Source organism: Ammospiza nelsoni, chromosome 19, assembly GCF_027579445.1.
Source record: "Ammospiza nelsoni isolate bAmmNel1 chromosome 19, bAmmNel1.pri, whole genome shotgun sequence".
Classification (NCBI taxonomy): domain Eukaryota; kingdom Metazoa; phylum Chordata; class Aves; order Passeriformes; family Passerellidae; genus Ammospiza; species Ammospiza nelsoni.
This window is the reverse complement of record NC_080651.1, coordinates 477,111-493,735: the sequence shown is the minus strand read 5'-3', so window position 1 is coordinate 493,735 and position 16,625 is coordinate 477,111. Positions and strand designations below refer to the sequence as shown.

Here is a 16,625-nt window from a genome sequence, read left to right as displayed (position 1 = left end):
CTGACCGAGCTGCCACAGGTGACTCAGGGAGCAGAGCCGTGGATCCCACGCACTGCAGCCAGCCTCGTCCTTCCCTTGCTCCAAAAGATCTTAGTCCGGGGATCAAAGCTCTTGTTTTGGAAGGGATGTTTCGTTTAGTTAAAGAGAAGGATTTTCGGTTTAGGAGAGGTGTTGTGCTCTGCTTGCTTGGCTTCTGCCTGCTAAGGAGTTTGGGATTGGACACCCCTGCACCTTAGTATTTTATTTCCCTTCACTAAAATAAAGAAAGGGACAAAAGGAACAAAACTTTTCTGTCTCCGCTATTTTTCCTCACTACCCGGGGCCTCGGCCACCAGCCGGGAACGGCAGCGAGCGGGCAGCCGGCTCCCAACGGGACCATCCCAAACTCCCGCTGAAGTCCCTCAAAAATAAAGTCCCTTTATCCCTGCCAGGGGAGAGTGAGGCCATGCCGGCGGCAGGTGCCGGGTGCTCGGGAGCGCAACCGGAGCGTCCCAGAGCCGCGGAACGAACCCGCAGCGGCGCTGCCTGCCCGCAGCGCGGCCGTGCCCGTTCGGCACCGCCGCTTCTCCGAGAGCCTCCGCACCGGGAACCCGCGGGGCTGGAGCCTTCTCCTGCCCCCTCTGCAGCGGGGAACGCGCCGCCTTCTCCCGGGACCCTTTACACCGGACACCGGGGGTCCTGGGACTGGGCGGAGACCCTCCGCATGGGGATCCAGGGACCCGGCGCCTTCTCCCGCCACCCTCTGCGCCGAGTTCCCGAAGAGCCGGGGACCCTCCGCAGCGGGGGCCCGGTGCCTTCTCCTGGCACACTCTGCACCGGGCACCCGCGGATCCTCTGCATCGCGGAGCCGGGGACCCGGTGCCTTCTCCCGGGACCCTCCGTAGAGGGGACCCGGGGACCCGGTGCCTTCTTCCCGGTACCCTCCGCACCGGGGATACCAGGATTCAGGGACCCAGCGCCTTCTCCTGGCACCCTTTGCCCCGAGGATCCAGGGACCCTCCGCACCGGGGTCCCGGGAATCCAGGGACCTGCTGCCTTCTCCCGGGGATCCCGGGAGCCGGTGCCTTCTCCCAGGGACCCGGAGATCCAGGGAGCCGGTGCTTTATCCCAGGATCCTCCGCAGCGGGCACCGGGAGACCCAGAGCCTTCTTAGCAGCGGGAACGGCGGCTCCGTGCAGCGCTCCGGAGCATCCCGACCGCATCCCCGCTCCGCTCCGGCCCCGCCGCTCCCGGTCCCGCTGCCCGGTCCCGCTGCGAGGCCCCGCCCCCCGAGCCCCGCCCCGCGCTGTGATTGGCTGTCTCCGCGCGGGGGGCGTGTCCGGCGGGGCCGTATTAAACGTGCCATGGCCGCCCGCAAAAAGGGGCCGCGGGCGGGCGGGAGCGCAGTGCGAGCGGAGCGGGCACCGGGCACGGCCTCGCCACGGATCTTTCTCACCCCTTCTCCGCATCGGCACCTCCCTCGCGGCCGCCGCAGGTAAGGCTCGCCTCCTTCCCCGCGTCTCTCCCCGAGCAGCGGAGGCGATGCGCGGCACGGGCGCTGTCGCGATACCCCCGCGATAAAAGCGTCGGCTTGGAGAAGAGGGGGAACTCCTGCGTTTCTCACGGAGCTATTCTCAGCGCCTAAAATAATTCGATAGGTATGGCTGGAGCGCCCGAGCATCTGCTTGCAGCATCTGTTTGTGCTCATAACTTTCCATGCACCAGCTGCTCCCCCCCTTTTTTTTCCTCCCCCCTCGGGATATTTTATCCTGGGGAAGGGCTGGAAGTTCGCATGACAACTCCGCGTCGCACAAAGCGCACCGCTCCATCCCTTCGCCTTCTTCTCGCCTGTTGTTTCCTGCCGAAGCGGCGAATCTCGGCTCGGGTGCGTGGGTTTGAGCGCCCGGGATGGTTTGGAGGGGTGCGAGATGAACCTGTAGCTTCATTCATCGGCACGGTGCAAGCGGGAGGGCTTTTTTCTTCCTGAGCGTCCTGCCAAAAAAATGCGAAGCAGGGGAAAAAAAAGCATTTGGAAAGGCAGCGAAGAGCTGCATTGTTTCAGCTTAGCTCATGACAGTGAAAGGAAAAAATACTGATAAGCGAATGTAGATGGGTTTGGGGGGTCAGTGAGCGGGGCGGGGGCGCTGGGGACCCGCAGGTGCCGCTGGGGACCCACAGGGGACCCGCAGGTGCCGCAGCTCTGTCCCCGCAGCTCCGTCCCCACCCCGCACTTGTCTCCGTGGCTCAGCCTTACCTTTACACTTGTTTGCTTTTCCATCCCCGCCGCCGGTGCTCCGCGTACACCCCCTGGTGATGGCTGCTCCGCTCGGAGCTGCTTTGTGCCCGCTCCCGTCTCCTTGGCAGGACAGCAGATGCGAGCGCCACTTGTCCTTCCCTTTCTCCTATTTCTTCGCACCCATTTCCCCGCATCGTGTGCTCTTTTTAAATTTTTTCTCCCCTCCCTTGCTCGCTGCCTGCCGCTGAAGGTCAGATCCTTCTCCCCAAGGCAGCTCCGCGTAACTTGAGTCGCGGCCGGAGCAGCGGAGGAGCCCTGGGGAATGACTTTTAAGGAGAAAAGGTTACAGAGGGGCTGCGAGGGAGCAGGAATGTGGGAACAGGCTCGGCCACCGCTTTGTTCTGCTTTCCGAGGGCAGCAGGGTGTGCTTGGCTGAGGTGCTGCTGGTGCTCTCTTGGCAACGTGTGCCCGGCTGGGCTCGGTGGCGTCAGCCGGGGAATGAATAACCGCTCCGAGCGCTGCCTGCTGCTCCTCCCGACCCTTCTGCGCTCCGCAGTTATCCCTCCGAAGGTCTTTAACCTCTGCCCGAATTCCCCTCCTGCTGTGCCTTGCGATGTGCGCGTCCTTCCCCCGGGAAGGTCTGCAGGGGATGCTCAGCGGAATGGGAAGGTTTGGGCTCCTCGTGGTGGCATTGCCCCAAATGCTGCAGATGCAGCACAGCCCCGTTGTTTTCCTCCCTTCCCCAGGCATCCCTTCCCAGCAGAGCCAGCCAGGCTCTCCCATCCCATCCCATCCCAGCAGAGCCAGCCAGGCTCTCCCATCCCATCCCATCCCAGCAGAGCCAGCCAGGCTCTCCCATCCCATCCCATCCCAGCAGAGCCAGCCAGGCTCTCCCATCCCATCCCATCCCATCCCATCCCATCCCATCCCATCCCTTCCCAGCCAGCCAGGCTCTCCCATCTCATCTCATCTCATCTCATCCCTGCCCCGCAATCCCGTGTCCCCGCCACTGCTGGTAATTCCAAGCTGAATATAGTAATAATAATAATGACAACACGCCTGGTGAGGATTGAATTTACAGCTCTGTGTCTGGCTGCACTGCACTGGGCCCAGTTGGGCAAATACTGGGAATCCTGGGCTGGGTTGGCTCCCTCTGCCCAGTGAGGGTTGCAGGGCTGCTCCCACGCCAGCCTGGAGTTTTTGGTGCCACCAGCAGCTGATGCTGGGGTGGAATGAGGAGCAGCAGCCTTTGAGCAGCAGGTGGATTGGCACAAGGAGAAGTAGCATTTGGTTTTCCTGCTGCTTTGTTCCTGGGATTTTTTGGGGAACTTTTGCTGTTGAGGGTCAGGGTGAGCACGGAGCAGGTGCTGGGGCAGCCAGTGCATGCACAGGGCATTTCACAGGACCTGTATTTCCACAGGCAGGAATTAAATCAGCCCCTCTGGCTGATCCCTGTGCGTGGTGCTGCTCCTGCTCCCATGCCATCCTGCCTGCCCCAGCACTCACAGGAAGGGAGGCAGTTTGTGCTGGAAAAGCAGGCACACAGCTCTGCTGCCCTGCAGCGTGCCAGAACTTTGTGCTGGGAGCTTCCAGCAGGCTCCAGAGCTGCCCCCAGGCTCAGCCCCAGGTTTTGGGGTCCTTGGAGCCAAAGGGTGCAGCTGCACTCCCACAGCACGGCCAGAGAGGAGGGATCCGGACAAGGGACAGGAGGGGAGAGGTGCTCGGTCCTGCAGGGGAGAATGCGACAAATTCACCTCCCAAACTTCTAAATGCAGCCACAGGACACTGGTGTTAGGATTTCAGGGATTTGTGGGATCCAAACAAGTGTCCTCAGGTCGAGACTTTTGTAGGAGAAGCTGAGTATTCAGACACTTTAAATGTTGCAGCTTATCTTTCACTCCACCAAAAGTTTTCATCGAAAATCCAGGAAAGAAAAGGAAAAAAAAAAAAGCAAACTCCAGAGTAAACTGTTTCCTAGGCTGTGTGTTTCCATCAGCCTGGAACAAACCAGGCTTTGACTGTGGAAGTCGAACATGACTGTGATTATAGGATGTGGTTTGTGAAAGTGATCGATTTGCAGAGCAGTGCAATGGCTTTTCAAGAAGTTTTTTTATGTGGGATGTATTAACAGTAATTTCACTTCCCCGCCGTGTTCAGGTTTCTAATAAAAGCGGGGTTTTCGCCAAAACAAATCATTTAAGTGAGCGTTTAAAGAATTCTTTTGTATTTTTGAGCACGATATCCTGGTGGGAATGAGAAACCCTGGGAACAGAAAGGTGTAAGGGGAGGAAAAGCGGATCCTTACACAGTGAGATTGTAAAAGTAAGAATAAGCACCCAGAATAAGCACGAGGGCAGAAGTGTTCAGTGCTGAGAGCTGCACTCAAAGGGGCATTACAGAACCCAGGAGCTGCCAAAATGTCTTGTCTGAGCTGAAGTCACAGATGACTAATCTTTGGCAAGGAGGCAGCGGGACACATTCTTGCACAACAAACAGGAGCGAGGGGGAAAGAGGAGGTGAAAGTAAACCCTGAGGAGATCCTGGAGGGAAAAGCAGCCTGCACACACACACAGCTGATGATGTTGCTGTTTGTCACCTGCTCTTTTCCTAACAAGTGTTTGCTGAGCTCAAGCCTCTGTAATGTGGCTGAAGGATGTGGGAGGGCTTGAGGAGTTGTTTGAAATCGCTGGAGTGTTTGGAACACATCAGCTGGGCTTGAGGGGCTGCTGTTGTTGGGAAAGGAGATAACATCTCCAGCTGTTGTGAGATTCCAGGCAGAGAGGAGCAGAGGTCCTGCCGGGCAGGGGTTGTGCTCCGCAGTGGCTGCAGTTTTGTTGGCTTTTGGACAGGCTCAGATGAGTTTTGATAACATTAATTTAGGAAGAGTGCCGTGATTTAATCTCCTGCTACTGTAAATGGTGCTGGAGCCTCCCGTGCCGTGCCAAAGGGACAGCAGACATTCCTCCCCACCCGGGTTCAGCTTTATTCCCTCCGTGGGCCATGTGTGGCTGCAGCAGTTGCTTTAATGCATCTCTTCTCCTCTGCAGTATTTCAATTCCATTTCCTGATATGCAGTACATGACTTAATGGATGACGCACTTGTTAAAAGCTAGACCTGGGTCTAAGCCAGACCTCCCTGAAACAAGTTTTTGGTGCCTTCTCCCCGCAGGAAGGAGATTTTGTAGCTTTTCTGCTGAGTCTTGATTGGTGACATTTCAGACTCACGGGACCCTCAGGGCTGTGACCTGCTGGAGATGGAAGGGGCTGCCTCGGGCTCCTGAGGGGAAGGGGCTGGGGAGGCTCCTAAAGGTGTTAGGAGGGCACTCAGCTGATCCTGCTCGGTTTTACTGGGGGCTTTAGCAGGAGCAGATGAGAGGTTTGAAAGGTTTAATTGTTTCTGTACAACTCAGGCCAAACTTGAGCGTGAAAACTACAGAGATCCCGATGGGTTTATGGAGTTAGAGAGAAGCTACTGCAGCCCTTGTTCTTGAAATTTGCTGAGAATGCACAACTCCTTCTGTTAGCTTAATTAAAACAATTGTATGTGCTTTAATTTTAATGTAATCACCGCTATCTGCGCTCCCCAAGTTTATTCCCTGCCTCCGCCTTCCCTTTTGCTCACTCCCTGCTTTGTCACGGGTCAGACAGTCCACGAGACACATCATTAGTCGCTATAAACCACTTCAGCATTTGTGTTTGAACAGCAGAAGGATGTTCAAGGGAGTTGTTTGTTTCAAAATAAGCAGAAATCACAGTTATAAATAGCAGAGAGATCCTTTGCGTGCCCAGCTCTAAAGTGAACATTGCTCAGGCTGGTGTGACACGTCCCCTTCAGTGCTTTCCTTTGGGAAGGGCAATTCCTTCCTTGCAGTAACCACGTGTGACCCCTGTCCATGCACAGCTGCGAACGTTAAGTGTCGCTGAAAATGCCATTAAAAAGAGGAAACTTCCTGCAGGCCCTCAGGTGTCATTGTCCTTGATCCCCCATGCTTCTCCTCCAGGATCTAAAGTGCCATTTCTCTTTCTCTTGCAGACCATGCCCTCTCTATGACGGTGGCTTGCTGAGCTCACCCCGCATGCCAGAAGAGCGTCCTTGGTCGATCCGAGGGCTTCTGGGGACTCCGGCCTCCGCCCGGCTTTTCCGCGTGTGTGTGTTCCTGTAGAACGTTCAAAACTGTTTCTCCAAAGGGTTTTGCAGAAACTCAGACTGTTTTCTAAAGCAGAAGCACCTCAGTCCCCAGCAGTAGTGATGGGCAGCGTGCGAACCAACCGCTACAGCATCGTGTCCTCGGAGGAGGACGGCATGAAGCTGTCCACCATGGCCGTGGCCAACGGCTTCGGCAACGGCAAGGGCAAGGTCCACACCCGGCAGCAGTGCCGGAGCCGCTTCGTCAAGAAGGACGGGCACTGCAACGTCCAGTTCATCAACGTGGGCGAGAAGGGGCAGCGCTACCTGGCCGACATCTTCACCACGTGCGTGGACATCCGCTGGAGGTGGATGCTGGTGATCTTCTGCCTGACGTTCATCCTCTCCTGGCTTTTTTTTGGCTGTGTGTTTTGGTTGATCGCGCTGTTGCACGGGGATCTGGAGAACCAAGAGAACAGCAAGCCTTGCGTGTCTCAGGTGAGCAGCTTCACCGCAGCCTTCCTGTTCTCCATCGAGACCCAGACCACGATCGGCTACGGCTTCAGGTGCGTCACCGACGAGTGTCCCATCGCCGTGTTCATGGTGGTTTTCCAGTCCATCGTGGGCTGCATCATCGATGCCTTCATCATTGGCGCCGTCATGGCAAAGATGGCTAAGCCAAAAAAGAGGAACGAAACTCTGGTCTTCAGCCACAACGCCGTGGTGGCCATGAGGGACGGGAAGCTGTGCCTGATGTGGCGCGTGGGGAACCTGAGGAAAAGCCACCTGGTGGAGGCGCACGTGCGGGCGCAGCTCCTGAAATCCAGGATCACGTCGGAAGGGGAGTACATCCCCCTGGATCAGATCGACATCAACGTGGGCTTCGACAGCGGCATCGACCGCATCTTCCTGGTGTCCCCCATTACAATAGTGCACGAGATCGACGAGGACAGTCCCCTGTACGACCTGAGCAAACAGGACATGGACAATGCTGACTTCGAGATCGTGGTCATCTTGGAGGGCATGGTGGAGGCCACCGCCATGACCACGCAGTGCCGTAGCTCGTATCTGGCCAACGAGATCCTCTGGGGCCACCGCTACGAGCCCGTGCTCTTCGAGGAGAAGAACTACTATAAGGTGGACTACTCGAGGTTCCACAAAACCTATGAAGTGCCCAACACACCCATCTGCAGTGCCAGGGACTTAGCGGAGAAGAAATACATCCTCTCCAACGCCAACTCCTTCTGCTACGAGAACGAGGTGGCCCTCAGCAGCAAGGAGGAGGACGAGATCGACACGGGCGTGCCCGAGAGCATGAGCACGGACACGCACCCGGACATGGAGCACCACAACCAGGCGGGGGTGCCCCTGGAGCCGCGGCCGCTGCGGCGGGAGTCAGAGATATGACTGGCAAGGCTCTGCCTCTGCCGCGGGGCTGGAAGGACAAACGCCCACCGTGTCCGTTGGACAAGGGCTCCTTGACCTGAGAAGTTGGCCCAGAAGAGTTTGCAGACAACGGTACTGTGGAAGAGTGGTGTGAAGGCAGCAGACCCGAGGAACCCAGGCTGGTTTTAGGGCTGTCCTCAGAGGAGGGACGACAGGAAATGAACTCTAAACACAAAGCACTAAACATGTCTAAGTATGAACAGAAGGCACATATGTTGTAGAATAAATTATGTATATATTTTTTTACAAAACTTGAACTTGCAGGCAAGCTTTGGTTGGGTTATTATTATTTTTTGTTTTCAACTTTTTCCAGAATGCTTCTCTCTAGGGAACAAGAATGTTTTTAATGGCATAACAAAGGCAAGAATCTGCCTTATTATTATTATTATAATTATTTTTTAAAAAAGCTGCTGCTAACTACATGAACACAAATGGTTATTTTTGTTGCAGTGTAGTTTTTATTTTCTCTTGTGTAATTTAAAAAGAAAAAAAAAAAAGTCAGTGTTGAACTTTTTGGGTTGAAAAGCTCATGATCAGTTCAGAGAGGCCAATGTTGCCAGAAAGTTTAAACTCCTTTTGAGGCCAGTAGTTGATAGCTAGAATCAATTTCTCTCTTTCTAATTACATAAGGGGCATTATGTAATATCAGGCCAATCAGTAGCCTCCAGCAAAATTATGATTTTTTTGGGGGGAGAATTTAATTCTCTGTCTAAAGGAAAAATGAGACAAAAGTTACGTATACATAGGAAAAAGTACTAAGTTCAAACTACCTATGTGGATACCAAAGAAAATGCACAGTTTTGCACAGTGGAGTTTATTAAAAAAAAAAAAAGAAAAAAAAGGAAAAAAAAAGGAACAGGCTGCTTTAAACAACAACAACAACAAAAATCAAACCTCAGACACTTTTTTGGTTTTGACTTTTTTCTTTTTTTTTTTATTCCTTTTCTTTTTAAGACCTTTATTTTGCACCTTATTCTAAAGGCTTAAGGCTCGGATCTAAAGCAAGCTGGGCCTCCTTCTCTTTCCCCCTGTTCTTCTGTGTGGGGAACAAATTCCCTCTTTCCTTGTAGGAGAAAAAGCTCAATTGGGGGAAGCAAACCAGCGTCATCTGCGTGTCCTCCCTGGCCTCCCCAGCTCTGAGCAGGGGAGCTTTCCTGAAACTGTGCCATGGACACGTTGTGGAGCTGCTGGCTGATGCCAGAGGCTGCTGGAGCTTGGCCGCGGATGAGCCAAGCAGCAGAGAAACCCCCAGAAGGGTTTTTTGAGGAGGAAGGAAGAGGAGGAAAGGGCCTTGGCAGCACAGCACTCAGGAGTGGCAGAGGGATGTTTTTTGGGTAAAATGCTTCTCTCCAGCAGGGCAGGGCTGTGAGGGAGGTGGATTCCCATCTGGTGGAGAGAGAGGGATGCTTTGGGGAGCACGAGGCTGCAAAGGGAGCTCCATCTCCTGCCTCCCTCCCCAGCATCACCCAGCTCAGCGGGTGACACTCGCCCATCACTTGTCACCCAGCAGATTTTGTCACCTTCAGCAAAGCTCTGGTGGTGTTTTGGCTCCTTCACCCAGAAGGTTTTAAATTCTCTGTGCCTCTAAGCTCAAGGAGACAGCAAAGCTGTGCTTGGCCCCTGCTCGTGGGGGCGGTGGGGATGGCAATCCCAGATGACTCTTGCAGTATTGGATCACTGTATGCCATTAAAAAACAGCTTGTTCTAGGTCTGGTGTCTTCTGCACGTGGATGTCTCTGAAGGCCTCTGGCCCCTGGCAGCCCTGCCTGGAAGAAATGCCTGCAATGAACTGGTTTCTGATAAGATGCTGTCTACAGGGTTGGGAACTGGGGGAATTCCGTGGTGTAAACACAGATTTGGCTCCTGGAGAGGGCAGAGGATGAAGTGCAAGTCCTGTTAGGCTGTTTTTGGGGTGGGAGGATGGAAGAGGAAGGGAAGGGTGGACATTTAAAGGTGGTCTGGTTGCAGTTTCTGGGTCAACAGTGGTGGAGACAACGGGGCGCTGCTAGTGCTGCTAAGGGTGATGTTCCTGCAAAAGGAGAAAAACCAAACCAAAGTGTATTCAGTGACACAGAGAGGGCACGAAAACACAACGGGGAAAGGGAGGCTGGGCAGAGAAAGGGGACCTGGTGTCACATCAGCATCCCCAGGTGCACAGCGCTCCCACCAAATGATACTTGAGATATCTGAGAGACCGGGAGAGATGGAAAATGCAGGATTTGTCTCTTTTCTTTGACACACAAGAAATCCAGAGAGTTAAAAAAAAAAAAATCCCCTCCCCTTTAACATTTCTGGTGCAGAGGTTTTGGGTTTGTTTGTTTTCTTTTTTTTTTTTTTTCTTCTTTCTTGTTTGTTTGTTTTGTTTTTCAAGTCGGTTTTTCAGAAATATTTTTAAAAAATTGTACATTTTATAAAGTTTATCAAGTATTTTCATATTTAAAGCCAAATGTAAATAGAAGTCTGTAAAGGGGGACAAGGAGAAGACAACGAAAAGGCCACAAAAAAAAAAGTATCAATTCAGCTCAGCAGTCTCGGCTCTCTAGGACTAGATGCTACAGGTTAGCATGATTTTTAGCAAGTTACTTGCAAGCCTTATAGGATTCCTAATGCTCTGAACTTCTCTTTATTTATTTTTTAAGCATGGACTTTTCATTTGAGAACACGTTCTGGTTACTGGCGTTTTTGCAGAGCTCTCAGAGCCGTGTGGAGGGGCGTGTGCAGGTGTAATCCATTGCTAATCTCTGCTTCTTCTCGCTTTCCCAACCCTTTGTCTTTGCCCAGGGAATCCCACATTTCAGCCCTGGCTCTGGGAAGCTGCTGGGGAGAGCCCTGCAAGCCCCTTTTTCCTTTTCCCCATCAATTTTGGCTTTTTTCACCAGCAAATTGGAGTAATAATTAAAAAAAAATAAATATTTTTAAGGACTAGACAGTGACTGACAGCTTTCCTTCAGCTCCCGTTGATCGTGGGCCAAGCTTGGGCTGACTTTAAACCTTAAACTTTAAACCTTGAACTTTAAACCTTATATTTTAAACCTTGAACTTCAAACCTTAAACTTTAAATTTTACATTTTAAACCTTAAACTTTAAACCTTACGTTTAAAACTTTGAATTGCCACAGCTCTACCCACAGCCTCCCCCAGGCCTCGGTTCAGCCTCTTTATCCAGGATAAATTGGCTCACCCGGCCCTCACACGGAAGCTTTTATCCTGTCTTTTGCTTAGGGGCTGGGGGGGAATATGTTATTTCTGCCCTTCCCTGAAAATACTTGAATGAGACACATTGTCTGACCCATAATTCTGTGTACAGTGACAGGAGCTGAGGTGGCTGGGGATGTTTCCCTCCCTCCGTCTCTTCTGTGTGAGTTCTCCTGGGTTAAGTGGCCGGGGTAGGAATCCTCCCTCATTAGCTGGCTTTAATTAATTGAATTTCACGGTGAAAACACTCCTGTGTTAGGGGAAGCCCTCGGAAAAAAGACAAAGGGTTCAGGTATTTAATTTGTTCTCTTAGTTTTTCTTTGTCACGATGGATTACACAAGGTAAAACTGAGAAGTACTGTAATGTCTTTAATTCTGGCTGCTCACCACATTGTGGAGTAGAAGGTGCTGCATAGTGACCACCCCAGAGCCCATCAGAAGCTGATTTTGTAAGGACTTTTTTCGGCCTGCAGCTCTTGTGAGACGAACAATCTCGGCATCCGACAGTTGTCCATGACTATTTTCCTGTTTGCAGCCTTTTTGTATCGAAGTCTTCCTAATGTACTGCACAAATTGTGGATTGTACAGATTTTTATATATTATGTCTTATTTTATTATTTCTAAATAAATAATGAAAAAAAATGAAAAAAAACCCAAACAAATTGAGGATGAGCTCGGTGTGTGCAGCCTGTGTGTGTAAAGGAGGAGGGAGATGGGTCTGGAGGGGGATATTGAGCTGTGTTTATGGTTGTCTGAGCACAGGCATTGTCTGGAGCTCTTGAGGAACAGACAGCTCGTTCTCTGTCTCCACAAAAGGCAGGAGGAAAGGTGATCCCATCGTTATTTCCCAGGGGAGAACACAAAATGAGACTTGGACAGGGAAAATCTGCCCCAGGAGCTTTCCTGAGGTCACACCTGGGACTGCAGAGCCCCAGGTCATTCCTTGCTCCGAGTGGAAATGGAAGAAAATCTCAAAGCAAGGAAGGGGGGAGGGATGAAAGCACCCAGAGCATCAGCAAGGGATTAAAAAATTAAGCAGGAAAGTCATCTTGAAATCCCCGTGTTTTGTGTCTGCCTGGAACATCTCCTTATTGGAACGCTCAGCTCCAAAGAGTCTGGGTGTAATCTGCATCCTTCATTTCCCTGAGCCCTGTGTCACCAGGACAGGGGAGCACAGCCTCCAGGAGCCACAAAGAGCTGTGAAATCCTGATTTGTGTGGCCTCCAGGGCAGATATTGAGGCTGCACTGATGCCTTGAGAAGGCTGAGCTGGAGCAGAGGCTGGGCAGAGTTCCAGAACGAAGCAGGGATTTATTAAAAACATCTCCTCCATGGATCCACCTTGGGCAGCACAAGAGCCCAGCCAGGGCTGCACCCAAGATGAACCAAAATGGTCCCAAAATGAACCCAAGATGAACCAAAATGGCCCCAAAATGCACGGCCGGGCACGGGGTCTGTCCCTGGGATCAGCTCTGCTCCATTTGCACCTTGCAGTTCATTGTCCCATCCCAGCTTTAGCCCATCCAGTCCCACCCTGCTTGTTTTTCTCTCTCCAGCCCACGGGGTTTGTGCTCCTGGGCTGAGATTTGGATCATTTGTCCTTGGTGCCCAGCTGGAGCAGGAATTGTTTTGTCTCCCTGCTCTGTGCACAGAGCTCAGCATGCCCTGATGTGAGCCCAGCCCCACACACTGAAGCAGCACAGAACCTGGAACATAGAAAAGTTAAACCTGAGGCATCAGCACAACCATGACTCAGCTGCCAGGCTTGATCCAGCTGGGATCAAACGCTGCTGCCCCAGCTGAGGGAACATTTCAGTGCAGCTCTGACCCCTCTGCTGATTCCCAACCCTTTTATCAGCCTGTAATGCCATTTATCCATGCCTGGGCTGCAGCCCTGACCCCGCTGAGCAGGACTCTATTTATACATTCAAATTTACTTTTTGAATCCAATGGAAAGCTTATCATCATAATTACAGGGCTGGATTTAGAGGCACAGATTAGCTGCCACTGCCTGCATCTGCCTCTTCTCCCTGCTGCTGAAGGCATCCTGGGGCACAGCTGCTCAGTGCCCTGCCCTGGATTCCCTCAGGGACGGCCTGGGGACCCCTCCCTGGCCCTTCCCTAAATCATGAGCACCCTCTCCTGTCACTATGGGACACAAAGATGTGCACACACTGCTGTTCTCAAGGTGAAAAAAAAGGGAATTATTTATTTGCTGACTCCAACATTAATAGATTTACAGAAGTGACAGCGGATTGGAAGGTGACAGTGCCACCTCTCCAATGACACTGGACAAACCAGAATTAGGCCAGGTTTATTAAACCTGGTTATTCCTGCTCCAAGGAATAACCAGAATTAGGCTGGTTTAATAAATATGAATTAGGCTGGTTTATTTAATCTGGTTGTTCCTGCTCCAAGGAATAACCAGAACTAGGCTGGTTCATTTAATCTGGTTACTCCTGCCACAAGGAGTAACCAGAATTAGGCTGGTTTATTAAACCTGGTTGTTCCCACTACAAAGGATAACCAGAATTAGGCCAGGTTTGGTCAGATGAGACCTAAAATTTCATTTAGACCTCAGTTCCTGAGTTCTCCTGAAATCTGTTGCAGCTGGGATGTGGAAGGAGGAGGGGATCCAACCCCATCCTGAAACAGCTTCCCAAGCAGAGGGATTCAGCAGGGATGTCACAATTTAATGAATATATAATTTGTACAATGATATATTCAATATATTCAGTGATATATCAATTTCCACAAGCCTCAGTGAAGATTTTTTAAAATAAAACCTGTTGTGGGTTGAAATCCAAGCCAGCAGGGAAGGGAAAGGCAAGGACAGCATTTTTATTTTGAAAGGATAATATAAAATACATAGATTGCTGGAACAGGTGTGTTTGTCCTGCCCACCCAAAACCCCAAGCTGCATTTGCTTTCATGTGACACCCTGGATTTACATATCCAAACAAGCTGAAAACGTGCTGTTGGATTATAATCTGTGTTTTAGTGAAAAGTTTGGAAGGAGGAAAAAATACATCTTTTCAAGACTTGGAAAATAATTTTTAAGAAAATAATTTTTTAAAAAATAATTTTCATATTATTTTCTATAATTTTATTCTCGACTTTTCTATAATTTTAGTCTTGACTTTAATTTTAGTCTTGATTTTTCTATAATTTTATTCCTGAATTTTGTATAATTTTCACTGCTTTCCCTTTTCTACTCTGCTTGACAGAACTGGCAGAAGAGGCTCTAAATAAAGAACACACCAAACCAGAGCACCTTGCGGTCACCACCTCAGAAATCTCCTGATTATTGAGATTTGAGGGAAACCTGGCTGCTGCTGCTGCCCAACAGCACAATCCTCCTTCCCCTGAGCTAATTAGCGGAGTTTATTTGATGTGGAATAGGAAAGGATGGATTTCTGTAGCTGAGCAGCACGGGATCTTTATGGCAGAGCTGCATCTCACCCCAGGGCACGGAGGTTACCCAGAGAAATAACTCTGGGTTATTTCTCTGCTCTTTTTTGAAGCCTTTTAATGTTGTGAAAGTTGGGGCAGTGGCTGTTGGATCTGGGAGGGTGAACGTCACCTCTGAGAAAAGTTCCCTGGATTTCTGTGGGATCCTTCCCATGCACTCACAGAATTCAAAACAGCCCAGAAATCCCTTTTTTTCTTTCCCTTTTTCCCATGTTGACACTTGCACTGCCTTCACTTCTGCTGGAAAGCAGATCAAAAGTTGTTATTTTTCTCTGTTTACACCTAAAGCAAGAGAGCTTTGCTTGCTGCAGGTGATTCAGGATTCCTCTGGGATGGAAACAGAGGGAATTCCATCCTGCCTTCTGCAGGAGAGTCTGGCAAGAGATGCCTGTGCTCTAAAAAAAACCCCTCAGCTGATTGAAAAATAAAGAAGGAAAGCTTTAAAGGAAAAATAAAGTGAACTGAAGCATGTTGCAGCTCAAATTCACGCTCTGCATTTCAAAATTGTAATTTGAAGGGGCCCTGTCTGCAGGATTTGGAGGAAGTAAATAATTCAGTGGGAGAGGGCAGAATGCCCTAACTTTGCTTTCAGAGGCTGTGCTGGTGCAGATTTGGGCTCATGGGGCTCCCTTTTCCTTCTGTTCTGGCCCATCCCAGCTCTGATCCAGGTGGGAATGGGGCTCTGGGAGCGCCAGTGGGACACAGAGGATGTGGATTCCCCCATGGATCTTCTTCTCCGCGTTCTGGCCATGGTCATTCCTGTCAGCAAGAAACCAAAGGATTAAAAGCAATTAGGGAAGCCCTGATTTATCCTAATTAGAGCCAATACTGGAGCTCTGTTAGAGCATTTATCTCCAATGCTCCAAGGCTTTCTCCTAGTGCTCTCTGGAGTTCATTTGTGCCCTCAGCCCTCCCTCCTGGCAGGGACAGCAGGCTGCGATCTCAGGACCCTGCTGGCTCTGCTATTTACCTTCGGAGCTCTAACATTTCCACACAGTTGGAGCGTGCTGGCATTTATTGCTGGCTCATTAAGTGCTGGGATGAAATCCTGCTGCAGCCCCTGCCCTGGGTGTTTAACAGGTCAGGGCTGCCAGCATTGCAGGGCCTGTGATGCCTCAGGATTTTGAATTTTATATTTTTCATCTATTTGTAACCCTGCAGTTCTTCAGTGTGTAACCCTAAACTCCATGTACAGTGGGAGCTGCTGCTTTCCCATTTGGGGCAGACACAACAATTCCTCTCCAGGCCTGGCAATCAAGGACACCTCACTGCCTCAGGCCCTGAGATGGAAACAAAAGTGAGCTGGGGGCAGCAAACTTGGGGTGAATGACTTCATTAGCTGGAGCTGGAATTGGAAGATGAACCCCCAATATGTCCTGCAGAGCTTCCCCTGCATCTCCTCAGGCACCGCGGCCTTGCCCGGCCCTGCTGTCACCCCTGAGCCCTGCAGGGACAGGGGCAGCTCAGTGCCATTGTCCAGGTTGTCCCTCATCCCTCAGGGTTCTGCTTTTTGTATTTTCATCTATTTATAATCCTGTAATTCTTCAGTGTGTAAACTCCATGTGCAGTGGGAGCTGCTGCTTTCCCATTTGGGGCAGACACAACAATTCCTCTCCAGGCCTGGCAATCAAGGACACCTCACTGCCTCAGGCCCTGAGATGGAAACAAAAGTGAGTTGGGGGCAGCAAACTTGGGGTGAATGAGTCCCTGAAGCTGTAATTGGAAGATGAGCCCCCATATCCTGCAGAGCTTCCCCTGCACCTCCTTGGAACCGTGGCCTGGCATTAGCTGGAGCTGTAATTGGAAGGTGAACCCCCAATATGCAAATGGACCAAACTTATAAAAGAGAGCTGCCCAGAAAGGAGCCCTGCACTGGGAGATTTGTGCCAAAAACCACCCACATTCCACCCCAAGCCCTGCCTGCCCCCAGCACGAGGAGACACACTCAGTTCCAGCAGGGGAGATCCTGTCTCTGATAGGAGATGACCACATTCCTTCCTTGAAATTTGTCTCCTGCTTGTATCAAAACCCATTAACAACCAGCCCCAATCCGTGCCCTGGGGAAGCAGAGCAAGCTGCTTTTCTTTTTCTTGGCTGGCTCAGCTCGTGCTGGAGTTGTGGGACTTTTCATCTGTGCGCTCAAGAGGAGCAGAGTAAAAGTAGGATGATAAATT

General features: G+C 51.2%; 1 protein-coding gene across 2 annotated transcripts; it reads left to right on the top strand.

The window, feature by feature from the left end:
• Nucleotides 1-1,345: 1,345 nt before the first annotated feature.
• Nucleotides 1,346-11,643, top strand: KCNJ2 (potassium inwardly rectifying channel subfamily J member 2). Of its 2 annotated transcripts, none has more exons than XM_059485663.1 (2): nucleotides 1,346-1,474; nucleotides 6,249-11,643. In XM_059485663.1, the coding sequence occupies exon 2, from the start codon at nucleotides 6,465-6,467 to the stop codon at nucleotides 7,746-7,748; it is 1,284 nt and encodes a 427-aa protein (XP_059341646.1). In that variant the 5' UTR covers nucleotides 1,346-1,474; nucleotides 6,249-6,464; the 3' UTR covers nucleotides 7,749-11,643. The 2 variants fall into 2 exon arrangements, with proteins under 2 accessions (XP_059341646.1, XP_059341645.1); XM_059485662.1 differs by having other exon boundaries at nucleotides 1,391-1,637.
• The last annotated feature ends 4,982 nt before the right edge of the window (nucleotides 11,644-16,625 follow it).

What these genes read in the sequence shown, in the direction of transcription:
- KCNJ2 (XM_059485663.1), top strand. Translation starts at nt 6,465, where the DNA reads ATGGGCAGCGTGCGAACCAACCGCTACAGCATCGTGTCCTCGGAGGAG.